The following is a 23,200-nucleotide window of genomic DNA, read 5'->3' as shown; positions in this document are numbered from 1 at the left end:
CCATCCAAAATGCACAATGACATGTTGCAAGCCTTTGAAGTCACACTGGCTTCTTTATCAGGCAAACAGGAGAAAAAAAATTGAAGATGTTAGTCATAGGCCTGCATTTTGTGTTTCTGGTCTTAGTTCAGATAGTAGGGAGGGCTCTCTGCAGAGTGACTCCTTTCCCTTTGGCCATGTGGTCACTGGTAGATTTTCAAAGTCAAGGAAATGTGATTTCAGTTTGCAATTCAAAGAAAATGTTTCCTTGGAATCCAGCATGTCTGCTTCCTTTGTGAAGCCACAGGCTCCTATGTAGGTAGAGAACACTGAATTTCTCAAGAAGTCTTCATGTTATGCCATAGTAGTTTTTGCCATTTCCTCTGACTTTCTCCTACAGGGAGCATCCTCTCTAAAGTCGTGGCCATGGATCTTGAGAAAATTACTGAAGAACAAGAAGAAGTGCTTTCCAGTTTGGAAGAGAAATTCCCAGAGCTGCTTCCTCGAGAGGATATTATCACCGTGCTTCAGGGGGCTCAGTTTCAAGCATATGGTACAGCATTTTCTTTCTTTCCTCTTTCCTTTTTGATCCATTGATAGCATATTTTTTTTCAGGTAACTACTTTTAGATTGAAAGGAAAATGGCATTTTACAAAAACCACACCTTTCACCACTACAGCTTGTGCTGATAATTTACAGAATGGACAAGCTGGACAGGTAGGTTCTTTTGTGAGAAAGATGGTGTTACTTTCTGGAAATAAAATGAATGTGGAAGGTTTTATACTTTTATTTTTTAAAATCATTATATATATCTTGGGCCTGCAATACATAATAGAGCTGGAGATAACTGTTGCATTGCTCTTGGGGTTGAACCTTGGGATCTGCTGCAACAAGCAATAGTCACTGCTCCTGAATTAAACCCAAAGGAGTCAGAAGTTCTCTTCTTTTGTACCCCCCCCCCCATTTGGGGGGGGGGGGAAGAAGGTTTGTCTCAAAACAAGGCAGAGTAAGGCTTCCATGCTTCTGGAAGCTTCCAGGGAAAAAGGGGAGGAATGCAGTGCATGAGCATCTAGGGAGGTCTATGAAGGCTGTGAAACTGCTGTGGGAATGGCACGCAGCATTTAGCTTTAAAGATACCCATATTTTTGTTTAGCTAAAAATAGTTCCGTAAAAGTAAGACATGTCAAATGATGTTTTTACATGTGAAGTTCAACATATTTTTCTCTGCATGGCACCATTACAGTCATTCAGTGACTTCAGCACCAGCTTTAACATCCCCCTGATTTGTTAACCAAGGGCTCTTTCAGACTACACAATTATAGCACTTTGATTCCACTTTAACTGCCATTGCCACATTCTGTGGTATCCTGGAATCTGCATTTTTGGGAGAGGCACTTAAAATTCTCAGCCAGAGCTCTAATGGCTCATCAAACTACGAACACCATGATTTCATAGGAGGTTACCATAGCAGTTAAAGTGGAATCATAGTGCTATTAGTGTGTCATGTGAAAAGGACCCTGAAGCATCAATTAATTTCTTTTATACATTAAAAGCCTATTATATACAATAGATGACAGCATGCCTAGGGTAAAAACAACAACAACCTTCTAACACCACAGATTTGACATAGTAGATCATTTATCCTTCTAAACTCAATTCACTTTGAATTTTTAACAGAAAAACTAAGGTCCCACACAATCTAGCTCTCTCAGCAAATTAGTGATAAGTGTGGCTGGCCTACATCCCTGAAAATGAAGATTTATACAGTATTGCAATAATGGAGTGCTCTTTCATAAAAATATATAAGTAAAATATATCTGTACATAGACACCTAGGAAAGATTAAACTCAAAACATTTTTACTGGTTAAGGTGATGATAAGATATTTCTATCTCTGCTATGCTTTTGAGAAGCTGAATGATAAGGTAATAATCTTACTTCAAGAATAGCTATAGGCAGTTTGATTGAGGGCAGCGGGCCAGCAGGCTTTCTTATGGGATGGTTGGCAGGGATACAGAATGGAGAAGGCTTGTACTGTTTGGTTTGATTAGTATGATGAACAAACAGCCAAATACCCAGACATCTGGTGTTCTTCCCAGAGCCAATATTATATATTATATTGCAGTCTGCCAAACCTAAGCATGTGTCAGTAATTCTCCTGTCTGTCCCACAGGGCTAAGGATTGAGGAGGCTATGCTCAAGGATCTCAAAGAGGTGTCAGACGGAGAGATAAAAGTAGCAGTTAGTACTGTGTATATGAACCTAGAGGTAAGGAGAAAGAAAAGTGGGAGCGGAATTTAAACTATTAAAGTAAACTTTTTCATATGTTTTTGCTCAATGAGCATATTTTTACCCTTGACTGAACACTTGTAGTTTAATTTGCTCAGCTAATATTCCATACCTGCCAACATTTCACAGATGGAAACTGGGACACATTTGGACAGAAAACATCAGAGTGTGGTCATGATGGCAACAGTTATAAACTATGAGGAACACACAAGCTAGGTGAGGCTGCAGAAGTTTGCTTTTGCTGGCAAGACCAAGATTTCTCCCTCTCCTCTCCTCTCTTTTTCTTCTCCTGAGTCAATTACTTTTGCACTTTGATCTCGGTTTACACCAGTTGAAGTAAGCTGAGGACAAAAGGGAAATGTGAGAGGAGAGAGAAACTGGGACAATGTAAAAGCAGCTGAAAAAGTAGGATGGCAGAGAATTAATCAGGACTGTTCCTGCCAAATCAGGACAGTTAGCAAGTACAATATTTTATGAAAACTTTCTGTTGTGCCTTGTTTATAGAGGTTGGCCTCCATTTGCCATGACTTTGGATTTTGTTTCCTGTATCTTCTCCCCCTCCATAGAATGGAAGAATGATGAGGACCTGTGGGGCTAAAGATAATCTTTTGAGAGAAGACACAGCTGGGGGATAAAGCAGATGCTTTGAAAGCAGAAGATCTAGTTCAAATCCCTGCCAAGGGCTCTTTTAGACTACACAATTATAGCACTTTGTGCTATAATTGTGGGGAAAAGCTGTTCCTCCATCTACTAGTTTAGAACATTTCATGGTCTTGACATAATATGGGTCACCTTTATATATTCATATATGGTTGCCCAGTGCTTTTGTTACTACTCTATAGTCAAGAGTGCAACACTGCAACAGGTCAGACTCATCAAACATTTCCAGTTATTTTCTTTTAGTTGAGTACATGGTGAGGTGCATCCTCAGGGTTGTTTTGAGATCCCTGAGGATGATGGCATTGTGTGTTTCCAGCTTGACACATTTTGACAAGCATCCTCAGTAACCTCTTGGGAGTCCTTGAGGGTGATGTTATGTGTGTCTAGCTAAAAGAAAATAGCTGGATGTGTCTCTGCTGCTGTTCCTCACTCTCCACCAACATGAGAATAGCCATGAGGGACAGTTGCCATACTGAACAGGTGGTCTGAAGGTGGTTGATTGTTGCATGGTTAGAATTCTGACTTCTGTAGTGACCAAAAAAAGGTGGCTGTGATGGTGTCAATTGGACATATTTTTCGGCATATGTTGGATAGGTGCCATCATGACTCACTAACAGGATGCCAGCCTGCATGCTCTATTTTCCTCCAACTACACCAAGGCACATACTATTTTACTGTATACCAAAGCCAGAGGGAAAGGCCTTTGAGAACATATACGTTTCAAAATTCATGCATCTTTTCACCAATAAAATCATCCATCAACTGAGCACTTTGAGACATGTGTCCAGTTTCTGAAGTGAGAAGTGGCCTGTTGTCCATTGCTTGAAGCAGAAGTTCCAGGTGTCCCAAACAGCATCTCTCTCTCTCTCTCTTTCTGTGTGTGTGTGTGTTTTCATAAGTGTGTCACCTAGCCCTGTCCATGCTGCCAATTTGCTTTGTGCCAGATACTCATTCTTGTCACTTTTACTGATTAAACTATCTTTCAATCTCTTGACGCACTGGATAAAGTGATTGAAAAGGATAAAAAATGATGTGGCCTCTATAGATATTGAAATATATGGCCAGAATTGTCTATGTAGCTTTGTAACCACGATAGTTATATAGTGACTCCCACCGCCACCCCTAGTCCACGCTTACTGTACAGCAACTGCTATAGTCAATGGGGGGCTGTTCCCCTGTTGATTGAGAAGCAGCTGACTGATGGTCCCACCTTCACCTGTGAGTAATCCCTCTGTTAATTACCCCTTGCAATGGAGAGCACTCATGTGAGGGAGAAAGGGAAGCTCAGCAAGCCACTTCCTGATCAACAGGGAAAAAGGCCTCAGTTGATCACAGCAGCTGCTGCCCAGTAAGTGGCAATTGGGGGGCGGGGGAGGCTTTCATGGTCCCTATGTATTCCCTAAATCATGTAGGGATCATCAACAATTCATGAATGTGTAATTCTATATTACACATTCATAACTGTCTTAGGCGATCCCACCCTATTTTAGTAACAGATTATTTAAGAATAAAATTGGAAGTGGTTCAAATGTTTATCAAAATAGCAGACTCTTTTCATCTATTATGATTTTTTTTCTTGAAAGTAAATTTGAAAACGTAGGCATGTTACAGACGCGCCAAAGGGGCGTGTTAGGGTTGAGAAGGGGCGTCACTTCCTGACGCTCCTCAACCCTAGTATGGACCGAGTCCGTACAAAATGGCGGCCCCCGTCCACACGGGGGCCACCATTTTGACGGCGCGGACACATAGCGTCCAGACGTCGCACGGCTCAAGTGACGCCGTGAGAACCGCGCGGTTTGGCCTCTGTGGTTCCCGGACGCAGCAACCGGCAGCGGCAGCAGACTGCCCGTTTTGGGCGGTATGTAACACGCCTTAAAGACCATTTAGTTTTGCAGACATATTGATTCTTGTGATATTTGCTACTCTGTATACTTATCTTCCAAAGACTATACATATTGGGCATTTTTATTTTCCAGACATTTAAAATTATAGTAGTTGCTGTTATTAAACATTTTTGATGTGACTGTAAATTCTGCAAGTACAGTACCATTTTGCTGGGGTCTGGAATAATTTTTGTGAACACAGAAATGTGGCAAAATAGAAATTTGTGAAGTATATCTGCTTCATACCACTCTAATGTGCAGTATTAATGATTAAAATAGTGGCAGCTGAGAAATGAGATGAACTTTTGGCTTGTGTTTTCATTGAATTTCCTTGGAGATTTCTCCAAGGATATCAAATAATACTCACTGGCATTTTCCAATTCCTCTCATGAATTTTGAGGGTTTTTTTAAAAAAATTGTTTGCCCTGCATAATGCTATACCCTGAGAGTATACTTTTCTCATGGTCTACTGGGATTTCCTTAGAAATGGCAACTCTTTTATCAAAGTGATTTTAGAGGACAATTTGTTTTTCCTTAAAGAGATGAATAATATTTACTCAGTGGATTTAACTTTCTGTTTCTGCATCAAAACAACAACAATACACCCAGGGATTAATGAAATTCTGTTTACTAGCATTTTGTGTGTGCATGCCATGTTTGTATGTGTTGGCAAGTGATAGCTTCATCGCACTTGTTATTCTGTCTCTTAATTGTAGCATATTTTTGTCACTTTAGCAAAGGCCTTCTATGATTGCTTGACACAACACATTTTACGGACACCGGTAACCTCTGTGTAAGGGAAAAAAATCCTTTAAACACATATCTTGTGACATGTGGTATGTCTGCTTTGTTTTGCAGAAAGCATATGGTGTAAGACATATTTCTTGTCCTGCATGTTCCCTGTTACTATGTGCAGGTTTTTCTCCAAAGTATCCCTACAAGAGAGACCCTAATCCAGAGAAAGTTATTAATGTTTTAAGCCTTATTATTGCACCTAGTAGGTATTAACTTTGTGTAACATTTTTGTTGTTTTTATGGGTTTCAAGTTGATTCTGATTATTATACCCCTATCAAAGGGTTTTCATAGCAAGATTGATTCAAAATAAGTTTGCTGTTTCTTTTTTCTAAAGTTGAGTGTGTGTGACTTGGACGTTTATCGCACACCTTTTCCCTCCCGTTACGGGAACTGGAAGGGAACACTCAGGGCCGTGCACAACTGGGAAAAATGGATTTTATCGCACAGCAAACCATCCTCAAAAGGGCCTTGTTCCATCCCCCAGCACCAAGCTGTCCCCATTCAGTGCTGAGGGGCGCCATTTTCCTCGGTCACAAGACTTCCGACCAGAACACTTAATGCTCCTCAGCACTGAATGGGACAGCTTGACGCCAGGGAATGGAAAGGGGCCCTTTTGAGGATGATTTGCTGTGTGATAAAATCTGTTTTTTTCCTGGTTGCGTGCGGCCCTGAACGTCCCCTTCCAGTTCCCATAATGGAGGAAAAAAAAGTGTGCGATAAACTTTTTGCTCAAAGACACCCAGTGGGTTTCCATGTCTGAACAGAGGTTTGAACCCTAATCTCCCAGATACCTAGTCCAGCACTCAAACCTTTATACCCAACTGGCTGACAATATTATTCCTATTGAAATCTGCCTCTGAAATCAAAATCTCAATAGACAAGTTACCTTGATGTCCTTCTGATTTACATGTTCTGAATCATAATTACAAAGGGAACTAACTGAACTGTATGGTTATATAAATAAAAACTACATGAAATCATTTTGCAAGCAATCTCCACTCAGTTTATCTGAGGCACTCATGGGGTTGTCAGGTCACCAGCAGAACAGCACATTTTTGAGCTTTAGAGATCCAGGGAACAGATCTTTGGGATTTCTCAGAGAGCTGGCAAGAACAGGTTGAGGAAGGAGCTGAAACTGTTTTGAGGCCAAATGATTGTGAAAATGGGCAGTAGGGTAAATCTGGGGGGAAACCTGGCTAACAAAGTGCTTTGGTAAGAGCCAGGAGTAAAAATATCATTTTGTGAATTCATGTAATGGCAAAATAAGTGCAATGGCTGCTGCTATCTGGGATCCTTGCATCCCATGACGTCCATGACACATGGGATTTTTCCAGGCCCTACACTGCTGCAGGGGCTCATGGAGAGAGCTCATAGGGAGTTTCCCCCCCCCCCCAAACACCATGGGTTGTCATACTCTCTCAGACTCAGAGGAAGCAAACGCAATCACCCTCTAAACAAATCTTGTCCCAAAAAGCCGACAGTAGGTTTGCCTAAAACTGCCATAGTCTGGAAACAACTTGAAGGCACAGAACAACAACATTGGTCTTGTACATTTTTGATCACACAACAGGCCTGCTCTTAAAAATTTACTATTGTTGTACAAACCTACCGATGACATTTTATAGATGGCATTCGGGCTGAATTTTATGTTAGCAAATCAAGCAAATGTGTTGCTATTTAATTTATTTTCAATGATATATGGAACAAAATTCTGACTAACTTCTGAGATTGTTTTTCCCCCTGATGCTTCTTATGGGGAGTTAGGGTATGCAAAATAAATGATGTATGGAACTGTAGGAATGTGACTTTTGCAGAGTACCTTATGTTTAAGGAACATTAAACATAGGGCTCTCGTTTAGCAAATAAATAACCATTCACTTCAATGGTTGCATAGTCTGGACTTTTGTGCATATTTTTGCAAAGATAAGGAGAGGCCATTAGGGATTTAATACAAAATAAATCGCCAAGGGGTCTTCTTGTAGTCCTAGTCTTTCTGCCACATGGTGTGTTACTAATGTGCATAAATGGGCTTAAATGAATTTGTTATCTGTACTGCATTTGCAGTGTGTATATATTTATATATTATTTTAATTGCATTACTTATAGAAGAAGATCTATCATATTTCTGGAGGTTGAAAACATTGTACTCAAAAGCAAATCAAACTTATTTTTAAGCATCAGATAATCTTTGCCTTTAGGTGACTTTGTAATGTTTCTGTTTTACAGCAGGAAATATACTTTGATTTTGTCATCTCCAGTGTATTCCTAGTTAAGTAATCACCTTCTAAGAGTAAATGGGGCAGCCAAAGACCCATTACTGAATATCCTGTGCACCTAGGTTTAAGTGATAAAACACATCTCTCTTAAGGATGGACATTCTGCTGTTGTTGATGCCCTAGGTCAAATTAAAATACTTATCTGTAGTGATAAACATTAGCACATCTGTGTAGGTGAAACAAAATTTGTGATGTTTCTTTCTGAGATGGTTTCTGGAGTTTGATAGTAAATGATTCTGAATCAGTTCAGTTCATGTAATAACTAAAATTATGGGGACAGTTTGAAACAGTTGAGTAGGTCTTTTATACGATGGTCTACCTCATTGTAGCCATACACAGATATGAGCGCGTTAAATGAATATTAGAATGCATTGCCTTTTCTGATGAAAATAAAGATGAAATGAATTTTCTGCCAAGCAGGGAAGGAAGGAAGGACTGAGGAGGAGAATGAAGGGGAGGACAATGTTTTTTTTAATATAGAATTTTAAATTGATTGATTTTGCAACTACTTGCCTTGCAAGTAGTTACAAAATCAAACAATCGCATATTTTATCTGTCACATATTCTATCAATCACATATTCTATCAATTTAATTTTTTAAAAAACCACAAGTACACAGGCAGCGCTGCAAGGGAGAAAATGGTGGATCTGTCAAAATGTCACCCCTCTGTCATTTGTCCCTCCCCTCAGAAAGAATCGATTGTGACCTGGCTCCCACTGTTAGGAATCGCATCAGAACTGATTCTTGTCAAAAGAACCTCAAAATAACTGCTACCAAAAAACCCAGGGCTTTTTGCGCTTGCTCCACTTTATTTCCCCTGGAATCAATCAAATGAGGATCAGGATCGATTTCCAGTGGGAACTAGGGACATATAGCTCAAACCAGGATTCGGAGCTTTTTGTAGTGGGAACGACCCCTTGAACTGATATCTTGTGGTAAATGGATTCATTATTTAATAATTGATTTAATATTTGACATTTCTTTTGATTGTTCAAGGTGTTCTTTGACATAGGCTCATGGGATGATTATTCTAGTCTTTATATCTTGTCCGACAAAATAAAAACGGGTAAAGATATACCAACCGGTGTAAAGTATCCAGCTTTTGATATGAAATAGTACATTTGAATTATAGATTTTCACATACAAATTTGAAATCTTCATCAGACCTAGTATGTTTATGAATGGGGGGGGGTTTGTCATAATTTTTCAGTGCTGTATTAGTAGTTTTTAGGGGAGTAATAGAGTCATAATGTTGGAAGTCATAGAATCATAGAGTTGGAAGGGTTGCCGTAGGCTATTAAGTCCAATTCCACTGTCTTATAATTATAAAATTTGCCTCGGATAAAGTACCAAATTCTATTCAATTTGCATTGTGTTATATTTGATCAGTCAGTAGCAAGCAGTATCAATTATTCTAGGTCTGTGTCAAGTGCTTACACAACTGTGGCCTAATTGTGGGCTTTCCTTAGGCATCTGGTTGCCCACTGTGGAAACAGAATTCTGGATTAAATAGCCCATTGGTGTGATCCAGCATGATTGTTCTTGCTTTTTTAATATGGCCAGGAAATAGGGTTACCAGATAGCCCTTATTAAAAGGAATGCCCCTTATTTGAGGGATTGAAAGCTTGTCCCTTATAGGGCTGGCAGATGTCCCTTATTATAAGGTATGTCACCATGAGACTTGGAAAGTTTTTTCTTCCATTTGGCCATTTCTGCATCAGACCTTAGTGACAGGAGGCTTCTGAGTAAGAGCAATGATGCAGCAAGGTAAGGAGCACAGTGGTGGTGAGGGATGTCTGAACAACCAGGGTTTGCTGCAGAGTTTCATGGAATTACCCAAGAGTAACAGCTGTTTACTCTGGGATCAGGCTGGATCCACTGGATCTGTACCCAGTCTGGCAGGATCAGGCCTGATTCTGCCCCCAGGGCTTTGGCCTATATCATCTGCACTAGACGATGTGAGGTTGGGTGAACACAGGCCTTTTGACTGTGTGGACAGCCCCATAGTTATAAATAGTAACAAGCATCATTTTATATCATTTCCAAATCCAGAGGTTAGAACCAGTAGATTCAAATTACAAGAAGAGAGATTCCATCTAAACATTAAGAAGAACTCCTTGATATTAGGAGCTGTTTGGCAGTGAAATAGGCTGCTTTGGAGGATGGTGGGTTCCTTTCTAGAGGTCTTTAAACAGAGGCTGGATGGCCATCTTTCAGGAGGGCTGTAACTGAGTATTCCTGCATGGCAGGTGATTGGATTCATAGAATCATAGAATCATAGAGTTGGAAGAGACCGCAAGGTCCATCCAGTCCAACCCCCTGTCATGCGGGAAATCTCAATGCTCTTTGCAGTCCCTTCCCGCTTTATGATTCAAACATAAGAAACGAGGTTGCACAAATCATGAAGCCAGGATATCAATGAAAAATCAAGATAATCTAATTCCTTAACAATAGTGTAGAAATCAGTTTCTCCTATTTGGTTCCTGTTGTGGTTCCAAACAACAAATGGATTTCCCCCCCTCATGTGCCTATGAGAAAGGAGAAGAGGAGGAGCATGCGTACCTCATGCACAGTGTAGAATGTTCTTATCACAACAACTATGTTCTAATGAAATGTGGTATATCTTCTGTATATCCTTGCATCCTTGTAGCCAGATTAATGGATGATATAAATGAAGATGATACATTTCTGTCACCCCAAATTAGGGTGGCTCTCATGTTGCTTTGGTTCTGCCCCCACATGTTTTGTACTACAACTACAAACAGCAACAGAATCTCTCTGTGTTTTCTCTGTACACCTTAATTGTTTGCATAGCACTGTCATCACACCTTTAAAATCATGTGTATACATACAATTTGTTCAGGGATTCATCCATAAATTCACCCACCCCAGAATAATCCATTCCATTCTGTCTTTTACAGTTTGCTATCATTCCCTCACCCAGCAACCATTATTCCATCCTCACTGAGGTGGTTTTGAAGGTTTTATCCTCTGCCCAATACTCGCTTTTCCTTATTTATTTATATTATTACCATGGATTTTTAATGAAAAGTTTGGATTTATCTTAAGCCTGTTGATACTTCCCTTTTGTGTGTGGCTGATGCTGTTTTAGCTGAAGTATATCCTTGGAAAAACGAGTTTATTATTTTATATGTGATATATATATTTAAAATCACAAATATTTTCTTCCCACAAGTATTCTTAGCCTTACTCTGCCTTTTCACTATGCATAGAATCCGTAATATAAATATAAAACTCAGATCATTTTAATTCATTGGTAGAGGACCATTTTCTTTAAAAATTATTCAAGGTACAAGGCTGGAACTTATAGTCATTCCTTGTGCTAAATCATTTTAAATTAGCAAGCAAGGGCTGTATGCTAAAACTGAAGTGTATTTTTGGCTATTAGAAATGCAAAGAATAAGAATGTTTTCAAATAGCACTCTGTGCTGCCAATGATGTATCAACACCCTGTGCCATTACTCTTCTCTAAATGTGATAATAATGTGATCCGTTAACATAAAAAAAAAGTTTGATGCCACAAAGCAGCTGGAAATGGACAACTGAAAAATGCATATATCTAACTCATATCATCAAAGGCACAGTTTGATGTATGTTGTTTAAAGCTTTTCATATCTTTCTGTTCCTCTCAAGCAAAAATAGCTACTTTTGCATGTAAATTAAGAAGTTTTGGAGTGCTCATTTTAAAGCAGTGGATTTGTGGGATACTAGGTAGTTCCAACTACATATTGGGTGGAGAGGGAAAACAATATCGGTTCACCTGAGGTGTTTTTTTGGTTACTAATTTCCTAGGGCTGGTGGGGAGAGACAGCTGCTATGGGGTTTAAATTATTCCCTGTAGAGAATATCTCCACTGTGCCTCTCACAGCTGCACATTGTTATTGGCTCTGAGTTTAAGCTTCTGGATTGTTTAGGTGTAGCTAAAGGGGAGGGTGGCAAAATAAGGACATTTCCCTTCCCTAAATAAGAATTATAATTCAAGCTGTAAGATACATATCTTTATATCTGTCCATCTCTGTATCTATTTATATCTGTCTATTGAGAGAGAAAAGGGAAAGCATGACCTCTTCTGAATACACAATTTTGTGTCAACAAGATCAGGTGCCCCATAGTTCTTTTAAATCAGTAGGCCACTGTTCCTGAAGTTCTTTTCCAAGCTGGCATCTAGTTCTGATACTCTGAAGGATGGATGTATCACTCTTTAAAGTCCCCTGAAATATTAAATAAATTGTTCCCTTCCCAACAGCCTTTCCTAAATTGTTATTCCTTCAGCTTTTAACTGGATTGTGTTTATTTTAGAGAGCTGTTCAAAATGGTCTCAAAATTTCAATTTGTGGTACTCAACAGTATTAGTGTAAGCTAATTTTGTACCTATAGTATTTTATCTTGTCAGATAACTGTCTCTGTCTACTACATGAAGGCCATAATTCTTTGTGGTATACATTTGGGTCTTCTCACATCTTTATGCTGACTTGAGCAATAGTAGCTGGCAGTTTCATTTATATACGGCTTCATACCACCTAAGCAGTCTCTAAGTAGTTTACAACTGTAAGCTAATTGCCCCCAACAAACTGGGTACTCATGTTAGTGACTTCAGAAGGATGCAAGCCTGAGTCAAACTTGAGTCCTGGCTCATACTGAACTTGCAACCTTATGGTTTTGAACGAGTGGCTGTAGTACAGGTGTTTAACCATTGTGCCACTAGGGCTCCTAATCAGGACTTTAATCTGTCATTAGAGTGGGATACAGACCACCCCTTTGGGGCGGCCTGCACCCGCCCCTTTCCCCGACAGATTGGGGCCTCAGCGGCCACAGCAGCATCCCCAGAGGCCCCGATCCGCCACTTTTCCAGGCCTCGGGGAAGCAGCAAAAAGCCACTTCCCTGCGGCCTGGAAAGGGATGTCCTTGGGGCTTCATGCCCCAAGGACACCCCGACAGCGGCAAGGAGAGAGAGAAAGGGGCTGCTCAGCCCCTTTCTTTTTTGTATTGCTGGTGCAGCCATGTAAAGGTGTAATGGTGGCGGCCATGTAGACAGGGTGCCGCCATTACAACGCTGCGGTTACATGCTAGGGTTGAGGGGCATCTGTAAAGGACATCCCGAGGCAACTCTAGCCTGCACAAAGCACCGGTCTGGATACTGCCTATGTTATCTTTAGCCCATTAAAGTTTTCATTTAACCCATCTCTATTTGCAGCTGAATGCAGTTATAAGACATAAGGGCTGGCAACCTGTTAGGAATTTATGATGGTGTAAGTCCAATAAATTTTATTGTAACTCACTTTTTTGGCTGTTGTGTAGGTTGCAATTTTGTTCTGACCAATGACCAACCTACCCATAACCCCACTGCAAAGACATCATCTGCAGAGAGGTCCCTGCAGGTGCCTGTTGCAGCACATTCAGCTACATACGTAGTTGGCATATACAGCAAAAAATTGTTGGACCCATTGCTTCTGATCACCCTACTCTCTGACAATCTGGAAATGTCTCTACATTTTATGTATTATCAGCAAAACATGGAACACATTGCAACTTTAATCACTATTGTCCTAAGGAGCCAGCAGTCATGAAATGGAGTTGGAGCTATTGTTTGTTGTTAACTGCCTTTGAGTCAACCCCTGCTATGTGGATGAGACAAGACCTGTCCTCCATTGCTCTGCTTAGGTCCTCTAAATTCAGACCCATGACTTCCCTAACTGAGTCTATCCATCTGGCGTGCGGTCTTCCTCTTTTACTTCCTTCCACCTTTCCTAGCATTATTGTCTTTTCTAATGAGTCTTGTCTTCTCATGATGTGGCCAAAGCACAACAGCCTCAATTTGATCACCTTGGCTTCCAGGGAGATTACAGGCTTGATCTGCTCTAAGACCCACTGTTTGTCCATGGTATTGTTAGCACTTTTTATACAACACCACATCGGAAATTAATTGATTTTCTTTTTATCCACTTTCTTGAATGTTCAGCTCTTGTACCTGTACATGGTGATGGGGAGTACAATGGATTGGACGAATCTAATTTTAGTGCTTAGTTGTATATCATTACTTGTTAGGATCTTTTCTAGTTCTCTCCTACCTGCCCTCCCCATTCCCATTCTTCTTTTGATTTCTTGACTGGAGTCTTGTATTGGATCAATGTTTTATCTAATGTTGCAGAATGTTACGCATAATTTTGCTTCATGGGAAATTAATGCTCTGATCCTATAGTTGCTGTATTATTTTGGTCTTCTTTTTTGTGCATGGGAATGTACATTGATTGTTTCCAAACAGTTGGCCATCATCCTCCCCCCCGCCATATTTGTTGACATATCTTAACACTAGAGTTGGTTCTGTCTGTGTAAACTACAGTTCGATTGAAATATCATCTGTTTCTAGTGATTTATTTTTCCCAGTTTCACTTATTACACTTTCTACCGCACTTTTTAGAATTTGGGGTACATCTTCATATGGTTATTTTTTCCATGTGTCATTCTATTTTTCATTTTTAAATATAATTCTTCTGCATATTTCATCCAACTTTTTAAAATTTCTTCTTGAGCTTGTAGTATGTTCTTTTTATTGTCATTGAGCATCTTGGCCCTTAGTCTGTTCTTCCCCTTGAGTTCCCTGATCTTGTGGAAGTGGTCTCTCATTCTTCCTTTATATTGTCTTTTATTTCTCTGCATTGATTGTTATAGTAGTTCTCTTTATCCTTGCACACTGGTCATTGTACAGTTGCATTCATGGTTTTGGCTTTATTCCTGTCTTCCTTTTGTTTTGCTTTTCTTTCCTTTACTGTTTGAACCATTATGTCTGGAATCCATTGTTTCTTCTCTTTCTTTTTGGCTACTGATAGTGTCTTCCTGTATTCTTCCTTAATTATGTCCTTAGCTTCTACCTGTAGTTCTTCTGGTTTTCAATTGTTTATGCTTAATAGATGTTATGCTTAATCAATATTGTCCAGATCATATTTTGTTATAATTACTGTTTTTGTTTTCTTATTTAGCTTTAATTTTGATATAAGTAGTTCATGATCTGTGCCACAGTCAGCACCTAGTCTAGTTTTGGCTTCCATGTTTTCCTTGTAATTATATAATCTGCTTGATTTTTGTATTGACAATCTGGTGATGTCCATGTGTATAGTCTCTTCTCTGGTTGTATGAAAAAGGTGTGTGCAATGAATAGGTTGTTGGCCTCACAAAATCAGATACACACCTGCTTTATTATTTTTTTACGTAATCTGAATCTTCCTACTGTTTTTGTTGGATTTCCCTATAGTGAAGTACATAAATGGGGCACTATAATTTTTGTCATTAAATGTCTATCACTTTAGAAATCATTTTGATAAGTAGAAGGAAAGGTATAGCTTCTTCTAAAACATCTTCGAAAGCTCTTGGACTTATTGTCCAGATTCTGTAATACACTGCATAGTTGACAACCACATCAGTAAAGACCACAGTGGGTAACATCAAAGCCTCACACTATATCAGGGACAAAGGATTATTTTTCATCAAAACTAGTCTAGGGTCTAATCTGCACTTCAGTTTAATACCAGTTTGACTACCATGGCTCGGTGTTAAGGAATTCTGGGGTTTGTAGTTTTGTGAGATAGCCTTCCCTCTCAGAGAGGTCTGGTGCTACAACAAACTACAGGTCCCAGAATTCCACATCATTGAGCCATAACAGTGAAAGCAGTGTCAAACTGAATTATTTCGGCAGTACAGATTAGCCCTAGGCATACTTTTTGTTGCCATGAAAGACATAGATTATAAAGACCCAACAATTTTACCTATACATACTTTTTGGGGATGTGTGTGTGAAATCTGTACTTCCACTGAGGTAGACAGCCACACTCTTATTCCACAGAGCATGCTTTGCTACAAGAGCAGCCTTCTTCTAGATTGTGTCTTAAAATGTTATCTGTGTAATAAGATACAGTGTTGGTAAAACAAAACTTTAAAAATGGTTGATTGCTTTTATTGCCATCTTCTGAGTTCAGCTCTACATTTATTATCTTCTTGCTAGAATTTAATGGAGACATGTTCCTCTTCAGCTAGCAGATCTTTTGTTTTGTTTGTGTTCTTTTCTAAGTCTGGAAAGTTAAATGCAATTATATTGACATATGGTGATACTGTGATAAATCTTAAGGGTCAAAGGTTGAAGGAACCATGGCTTGTCAATTAGCAATGTAAATGAAACATTCATTATCCAGCATGCTGAGAAGTTGATGAACTGTACAATAAATCTGAGCCCAAGTTGCTACTGAGATAAGTCATTTTAGACAATACAGTATTTATGAAGATGAGGGACAGTGGTTTGAATTCAATGATGATATACTTGATCATGTCTGCATTATTTTATAGAGAATAAAAAGGAACTCCAGAAATCTCAAGATAAAAATTGATCGCGGCACAGAAAATATTTAAACATTGAGAAATGGATACTAATATACATCCAGCTGGACCAAGATTATAGGATCAGTCACAGTGCTCACCATTCCAGAGCGAATACACATAATTTAGTTACACAATCACTGAAATAAATAAGACTACAATCAGATAAATTCTTCATGTGCTCTAAATATTGGAGAAATTGTTATCTTTTCAAAAGATTAAGGAAGTGGGACTGAAAATAAGGCAGTTGTGGGGGATTTCAGGGCTGGTGTCATTTTCACCCACTGTGGTGGCTGAATCCCCACACCTAAGCTGTTTTGTTCTTCCAGCATTTTCCCAAAGAGAGCTGGAAACCATGCTAGCAGTTACAATAGAAAGCATATTATATTGACTATATATCAATATACTTCTTTTGTGTGGTAGGGAATGCATGTTTTATTGAGAGCTGGTGACAGCCTCATACTAGGCAGAATGCCTATTCGAGTGTAAACAAGATAAGAGAATATCCACCAGACACAAGGAAAAACCCTCAGAACAGGTTCTGGAATAGCTGGTGCAACTGACTGGCTGATGCTTTCAGGCTGGGTGACAGTGAAAAGCCTTGATTTACCAGTGCAGAATTTGTATGTATTAGCCTCAACTACCTATTAGGAGAAGAGGATTGTTGACAAAAATGGTGTCCACTAAAAATCTGTTATCTCATTGGACTGGATGGAACAGTTGACAGGCTGAGCGGAGGCTAGAGAACTAATAAAAAACCCCAATAAGAGATAGTAATCGGACATCTCTGCAGTCTGCAGTGGATGAAGAGGAGGCTGCAACATAGCTTCCAGGCTGATAATACTGCTCCTACTTGATAAGCAATTGAGACATACTGATGCTGGTAAGAGAATCATAGAATCATAGAGCTGGAAGAGACCACAAGGGCCATCCAGTCCAACCTCCTGCCATGCAGGAAATCTCAATCAAAGCATCCCCGGCAGATGTCCATCCAGTCTCTGTTTAAAAACCTCTAAGGAAGGAGATTCCACTACACTCTGAGGGAGTTTGTTCCACTGTTGAACAGCCCTTACTGTCAGGAAGTTCCTCCTAATGTTGAGGTGGAATCTCTTTTCCTGCAGTTTGCATCCATTGCTCCGGGTCCTAGTCTCTGGAGCAGCAGAAAACAAGCTAGCTCCCTCCTCAATATGACATCCCTTCAAATATTTAAACAGGGCTATCATATCACCTCTTAACCTTCTCTTCTCCAGACTAAACATACCCAGCTCCCTAAATCGTTCCTCGTAGGACATGGTTTCCAGACCCTTCACCATTTTAGTTGCCCTCCTTTAGACAGACTCCAGTTTCTCCACATCCTTTTTGAATTGTGGTGCCCAGAACTGGACACAATATTCCAAGTGAGGCCTGACCAAAGCAGAATAGAGTGGCCCTATTACTTCCCTTGATCTAGACCAGGGGTAGGCAACCTTTTTGAGCCGGGGGCCGGGTTGCTGTCCCTCAGACAACTGGGGGGGCTGAAGCCGGGGGGTTGAGCTTCCACCCTCTTGGGGTGGGACTGCGTGCCAGGAGTGGAGCTTCCACCCTCCGGGGGTGGAGCCACATGCCAGGGGCGGAGCTTCCACCCTCCGGGGGCCAGGCCTCCTCCTCTTTGCCGGCCCCTGACGGAGGCCCTGTCAGAGGCCAGGAAAGAGCCGGCGGGGGCCGCCAGCGCTGGAGGCCTCCCCTTCTTTGCCGGCCCCTGGCGACGGCAATGGGCCTGTTGGAGGGCCCCAGCGATGGCATCGGGCCTCCCAGAGGCCCGCTGCCGCTGCTGGAGCCCTCCTAGGGGGCCCCAGTGCATTTTATTTTTCTGCCCTAAGTACAGTACCTTACAGTTCTCATTTTGTTAGCTTTGGCCCAGCTTTCTAGTCTATTCAGGTCATTTTGAATTTTGATCTTGCCCTCTGGGGTATTAGCTACTCCCCCTAATTTGGTGTCATCTGCAAATTTGATAAGTATACCCCCAATTTTGTCATCCAAGTCATTGATAAAGATATTGAATAGCACTGGGCCCAGGACAGAGCCCTCTGGGACCCCACTGGTCACTTCTCTCTAGGATGAAAAGGAGCCATTGTTGAGCACCCTTTGGGTTCGGCCAGTCAACCAATTACAAATCCATGTAAGAGTTATGTTGTCTAGACCACATTTCACTAGCTTGTTTGCAAGAATGTCATGGGGAACTTTGTCAAAGGCCTTACTGAAATCAAGGTATACTATATCCACAGCATTCTCTTCATCTACCAAGCTGGTAATTTTATCTAAAAAAAGAGATCAGGTTTGCCTGGTATGACTTGTTTCTCTGAAACCCATGTTGACTTTTTGTGATTATGGCATTGCCTTCTAGATGTTCACAGACTCTCTGTTTAATGATCTGCTCTAAAATCTTTCTTGGTATAGATGTCAGACTAACTGGACAATAATTGTTTGGATCCTCTTTTTTCCCCTTTTTGAAGATGGGGACAATGTTTGCCCTCCTCCAGTCTGCTGGCATTTCTCCTGTTCTCCAGGAGTTCTCAAAGTTTATTGCCACAGGTTCCAATATTACATTTGCCAGTTCTTTTAATACCTAGACTGTGCGAAAATTGATATAAAGGTGTTTATAACTATGTAATGAAGGTTTATTGATATAGCTGCATTCAAGGAAGCCTTTAATGCAATTAATATATACCATGTTATGGAATGGAATGTAAGCAATGTGCCCAGACATTGAAATGTAGGTGTTTGTCCCTAAGGGGAGTGCATATGTTTGCATATATATGACTGCATATAATAAATAGCCTAAACAAATGCTATAGAACCTGTTCATTATCCGATAATATAACCTAAGATTCCAAAACTTAAGAATGCTTAAGTTGAAGGCTTTTTGTGGGGTTTTGGGGCTATGTGTCTGTATTCTGGAAGAGTTTATTTCTGATGTTTTGCCAGCCACAGATGCTTCCAGAACACAGCCACTCCACAAAAAACTCTGCCTGTCTTGTTTTCACCGCCATTGCATGTTGGGTACCGAGGCAGCCAAAAGGGAATAAAGGAATGAAAGCCTTCGACTTTACATGGGAACAAAGGAACCTCAAACAGAATCCAGATTAGCCCACAAATGGCAAAGGTTCCTCAGTCCCTCAGTGTAATAAGATAGTTGTGGCAAAACATGCTTGGCACAAAAGCAATTAAGCAACTGGTCGCTGTTTGTTTCAATATGGTGGGATCAGTACCCAGCCTTGTTAGCATATTACATGGTATCTTTGTGTCATAGCAACGGAATCTGTGTATCTATCAATGCTCTGTGTGTGGAAATGTTACTTATTTCATTCATGTTCAAATTGAAAGTCGGCACTATTTTGTGATCACAGTGCTCTGCTACTACAAAGAATGGGGAAACCTTCCCCTATACATGTAGATAGCAATAACCAATCCAGGCAGAAGTCATTAACACACACACACACACACACACTTAAAGAATGTAGGATCCACTATTAAACCCATCAGTGCTAGACTCCAGTGGAAATGGGAAGGAACATTCTCTCTTCTCTTTTGCAGCCTCTCAAGCCTTGGAGGGGGATCCTGGGAAAACCTCTAGAGCTGATTTCAAAACACTGGAAATGGAAGAAAGATCTGTTGAAACTGTCACTACTATGTTGGATTTTGCCTTTATTTCTAAGTGCTGCATTTGGTTAATAAGAAAATGTCCATTTTTGTTCATTTATGTAATTTTAACCCACTCTTGCTCCATGTTATTCAGAGAGGAGTGTATACAATCTCCTCTTTCTTTTTGCACCCTGCAATATATATGAGGCTGTTTATTACTTGCTGGTCTAAGTCTACCCAGGAAACATCATGGCAGCTTGTGGAGGCAAATATTGTCCTCCCTAGTTCTAGTCCAGTGATGGTGAACCTTTTAGAGACTGAGTGCCCAAACTGCAACCCAAAACCCACTTATTTATCGCAAAGTGCCACATCCCTCTGGCTTTCTAGTGACAAACTCTAGTGAACTCTGGGTTGGGACAATGGTGTGTGCCATAGGTTCACCACCACTGGATCATATGGGCTGTTCAACAATACAACTAGTTAAGGGAATAAGATACCTCTTCTCCTATATCCATCCACAATATAGCCTTTCACTATCCTCCTCAACTTACTTTTGCTTGCCATAAATTGTAAGATTTTGCACAGGAGCAATAGATCTTGCAAACCATTATTTTGCTATTTTCACTGGAATTGGGGATCTGAATACAAGAATGTATTCTTCTTTTCCCTCTCAAGAAAATCAAACAAACAAAACCCGCAGAATGATTACTGTGCTGTTGAAAACCCCCAAGAAACATAACTGTTTTGAAATATTTGGTATGTCTTTGGAAAGTTACAGCCACCTAGTGGCTGGCATGTGTGCTTTCAAAGCAAATCCTCATGGTCCAAACATACTAACTTTATTCAACTATCTTTATTCAAATTCAAATTTAAACAATTATAGTAATCCTGGCCTAAATACTCAAACGGAACCAGATCCCTTCTGTTTTTGGAAGCTTAGAATAGTCAGCACTTGTTACTATTTGGGCATGGAGACCGCCAATGAATACCAGGTGCTTTAGACTGTATTTCAGAGATATGAATTAGCAAAATCACCACTTAGTATTCCTTGCCTATGAAATTAATGCAGTCACCATAAGTTAACAAGCAATTTGAAGGGTGTGTGTGTGTGCGCATGCACACACAGGGTAATATCAAGAGTAGGATTAAGAACAATGTCCCAATGTTATTCAGCTATTTTGATATGGCTATTTGTGTTGCATACCTTTTGGTATTATCGTAATGGAAGATTCTTCTATCTACAAACATGCTGTTATTATTATTGTTATTGTTATTGTTATTGTTTTAATAGTTGCCAACTACATATAGATATGGAGCTAAATCCAACTTTGATCCCAACTAGAACAGACTGTTTGAAATCAGTGGAATGTATGTTGATGTTAACTAACAAATCACATTCATTTCATTAGGAACAAAAATTAGATTAAGCACAAAGATTAAAAATAACTCATTCAAAGAATATATCTAAATATTTTAATATCAATTACATTAAAAATGAACAATGCATGCCAGTCATCAATCTGTTGAATTGCCACTTTACCTTGAAATAACAAAACATAGCATGTATTCATTTGATTTGTTCATAGGTTGCTTTAGACACCATTAAGTGAAACACAGGATTGAAATCAATGAGACATTAAGTGTGCATTTTATTCCATCAGTTTTCATGGGAGCTAATTTCAGCATTACTTCTCAATATTGTATTCTGTGTCTTTAGAGGTTAATGAACATTCTTTAAAACTCTATATTCATCATGACCTTTAAATAGACCAGTGTGGAATTTTCTTTGGAAAAACTACCATATAGTATAATAATACAGCTCATGTACCACGCCAATTATTTTGTGGAAAGTTGTGACCATTTGTAGGTCTTGTAAAATTTTAGATGAATGATTAAGAAAGCCAAAGTGTACTTGTGTTTTTATTTGTGTTAGGAAGATTACAAGTCCAGAAGAAATGCTCACAATAGCTGGTGCTCCAAATAATTCTTATAAAATCATAATTATAAAAATAACTATAATATTATAATTATAAAATAAATTATAATATAATTATGAAAGGATGATGATGAAATTTCTTACCTACCTATGCACTGAGGGAACAACAATAAATCAAATAAATAACACCAGTTAAAACCAATACATATTAGAAACGATCAATACAGATTTTAAAATACATAATTTAAAAATAATCGGGAAAGTCCTGCTAGAAAAGACTGGTCTACTGCTGCTTTAACTCACATAGTGTATCCAACAATGAATCTTCTCTAACTGATCATGCCACAATCTGAAGCTGGCCAAAGAAAATGTCCTTTGCACAACAGTTTTCAGCCTAGTTAATTTTACAGAAGTGAGCAAAGTGAGGCTGGTGGACTGTAAGTGGCCCTCAGTCATCCACATAGTCTCCACAATTTTTCTTCCTAGACAGAAAAAATCAATTAAAAGGTGGTTTTCTGCCCTTACTGACTCGAGGAATTGTGGGTATTGCATTGGGACCTCACCAACTCCCAAACTCAAAATGAGAAGCGGATGGCTAAGTACCCCCTATTCTGATTATATTCTAATATTTTACCAGCCCTGGGCCCAGTGTGGCCTTTGGCATGTGCTGGAGAAGGTGAACATTTGGCTCCCAGCTTCACTGAAATTGCAGCTTCCTGGGCTAATGTTACATTGTATGAAAACCCTTGTGCTGAATGCAGGTTGCATAAAGTACTATTTTGGGTATTGGCCCTAGTTACGATTATGAGCAACAATGGGAAGTTGCTCAGACTTCTTTTGGTGTAGTTATTAAGAATGTAAGACTGGAAAACAGGAAAATTGTTTGAAGTATTCAGATGCAAAGTTGGACATGGTCTGGGTGGTAAAGAGGGAGGGAGGAAAGGAGGGAGGTAACACTTGGTCACTGCCTCTGAATTTTGGCTGAGGTTGAGGGCCACATCCTTAGCAGAAGGTGGTGAGAGGCTCTTTGTGGTGGGACTCAACAGTGACATGTTGGTGCACAGGTATTAATGGGCAGAGGTTCTGAGACTTGAAGCATCTTACAGTTGGCAAAACAAACAAACAAACATAGGTAAAATGTACTTCATATAAATTTAAAAAATGTAATCAAGCTATCAACTAAAAGCATAGTCATTAAAATGAAAACAAAAATAGAACATAAAGCACATTAACATGCATTTCCTCTGAGCAGTCTTCAAAGGTCTGACGAACAGCAAACTCTTAATCTTCCTGTGACAAGTTAGTAAGGAGAGCTCTAGTTAAACATTTGAAGAGAGTTCTTGAGTCTGGGATCAGTCACCAAGAAGGCCCTGTT

The 23,200-nt window shown here is 39.8% G+C and overlaps 1 protein-coding gene across 4 annotated transcripts in view; it reads left to right on the top strand.

Annotated features, from left to right (window-relative positions):
* PRUNE2 (prune homolog 2 with BCH domain) overlaps positions 1 to 23,200 on the top strand; it is a 143,541-nt gene that overhangs the window by 43,121 nt on the left and 77,220 nt on the right. For all 4 annotated transcript variants that reach the window (XM_042450119.1, XM_042450117.1, XM_042450116.1 and 1 more), the window contains exons 5-6: positions 380 to 532; positions 2,152 to 2,246. In XM_042450119.1, the coding sequence (XP_042306053.1) occupies positions 380 to 532; positions 2,152 to 2,246 (248 nt within the window). The remainder of the gene's footprint in view (positions 1 to 379; positions 533 to 2,151; positions 2,247 to 23,200) is intronic.

The sequence above is a fragment of the Sceloporus undulatus genome, chromosome 2 (assembly GCF_019175285.1).
Source record: "Sceloporus undulatus isolate JIND9_A2432 ecotype Alabama chromosome 2, SceUnd_v1.1, whole genome shotgun sequence".
In the NCBI taxonomy this organism is placed as follows: domain Eukaryota; kingdom Metazoa; phylum Chordata; class Lepidosauria; order Squamata; family Phrynosomatidae; genus Sceloporus; species Sceloporus undulatus.
The sequence above is the reverse complement of the archived record's forward strand: the minus strand, read 5'-3'. Positions and strand labels throughout refer to the sequence as shown.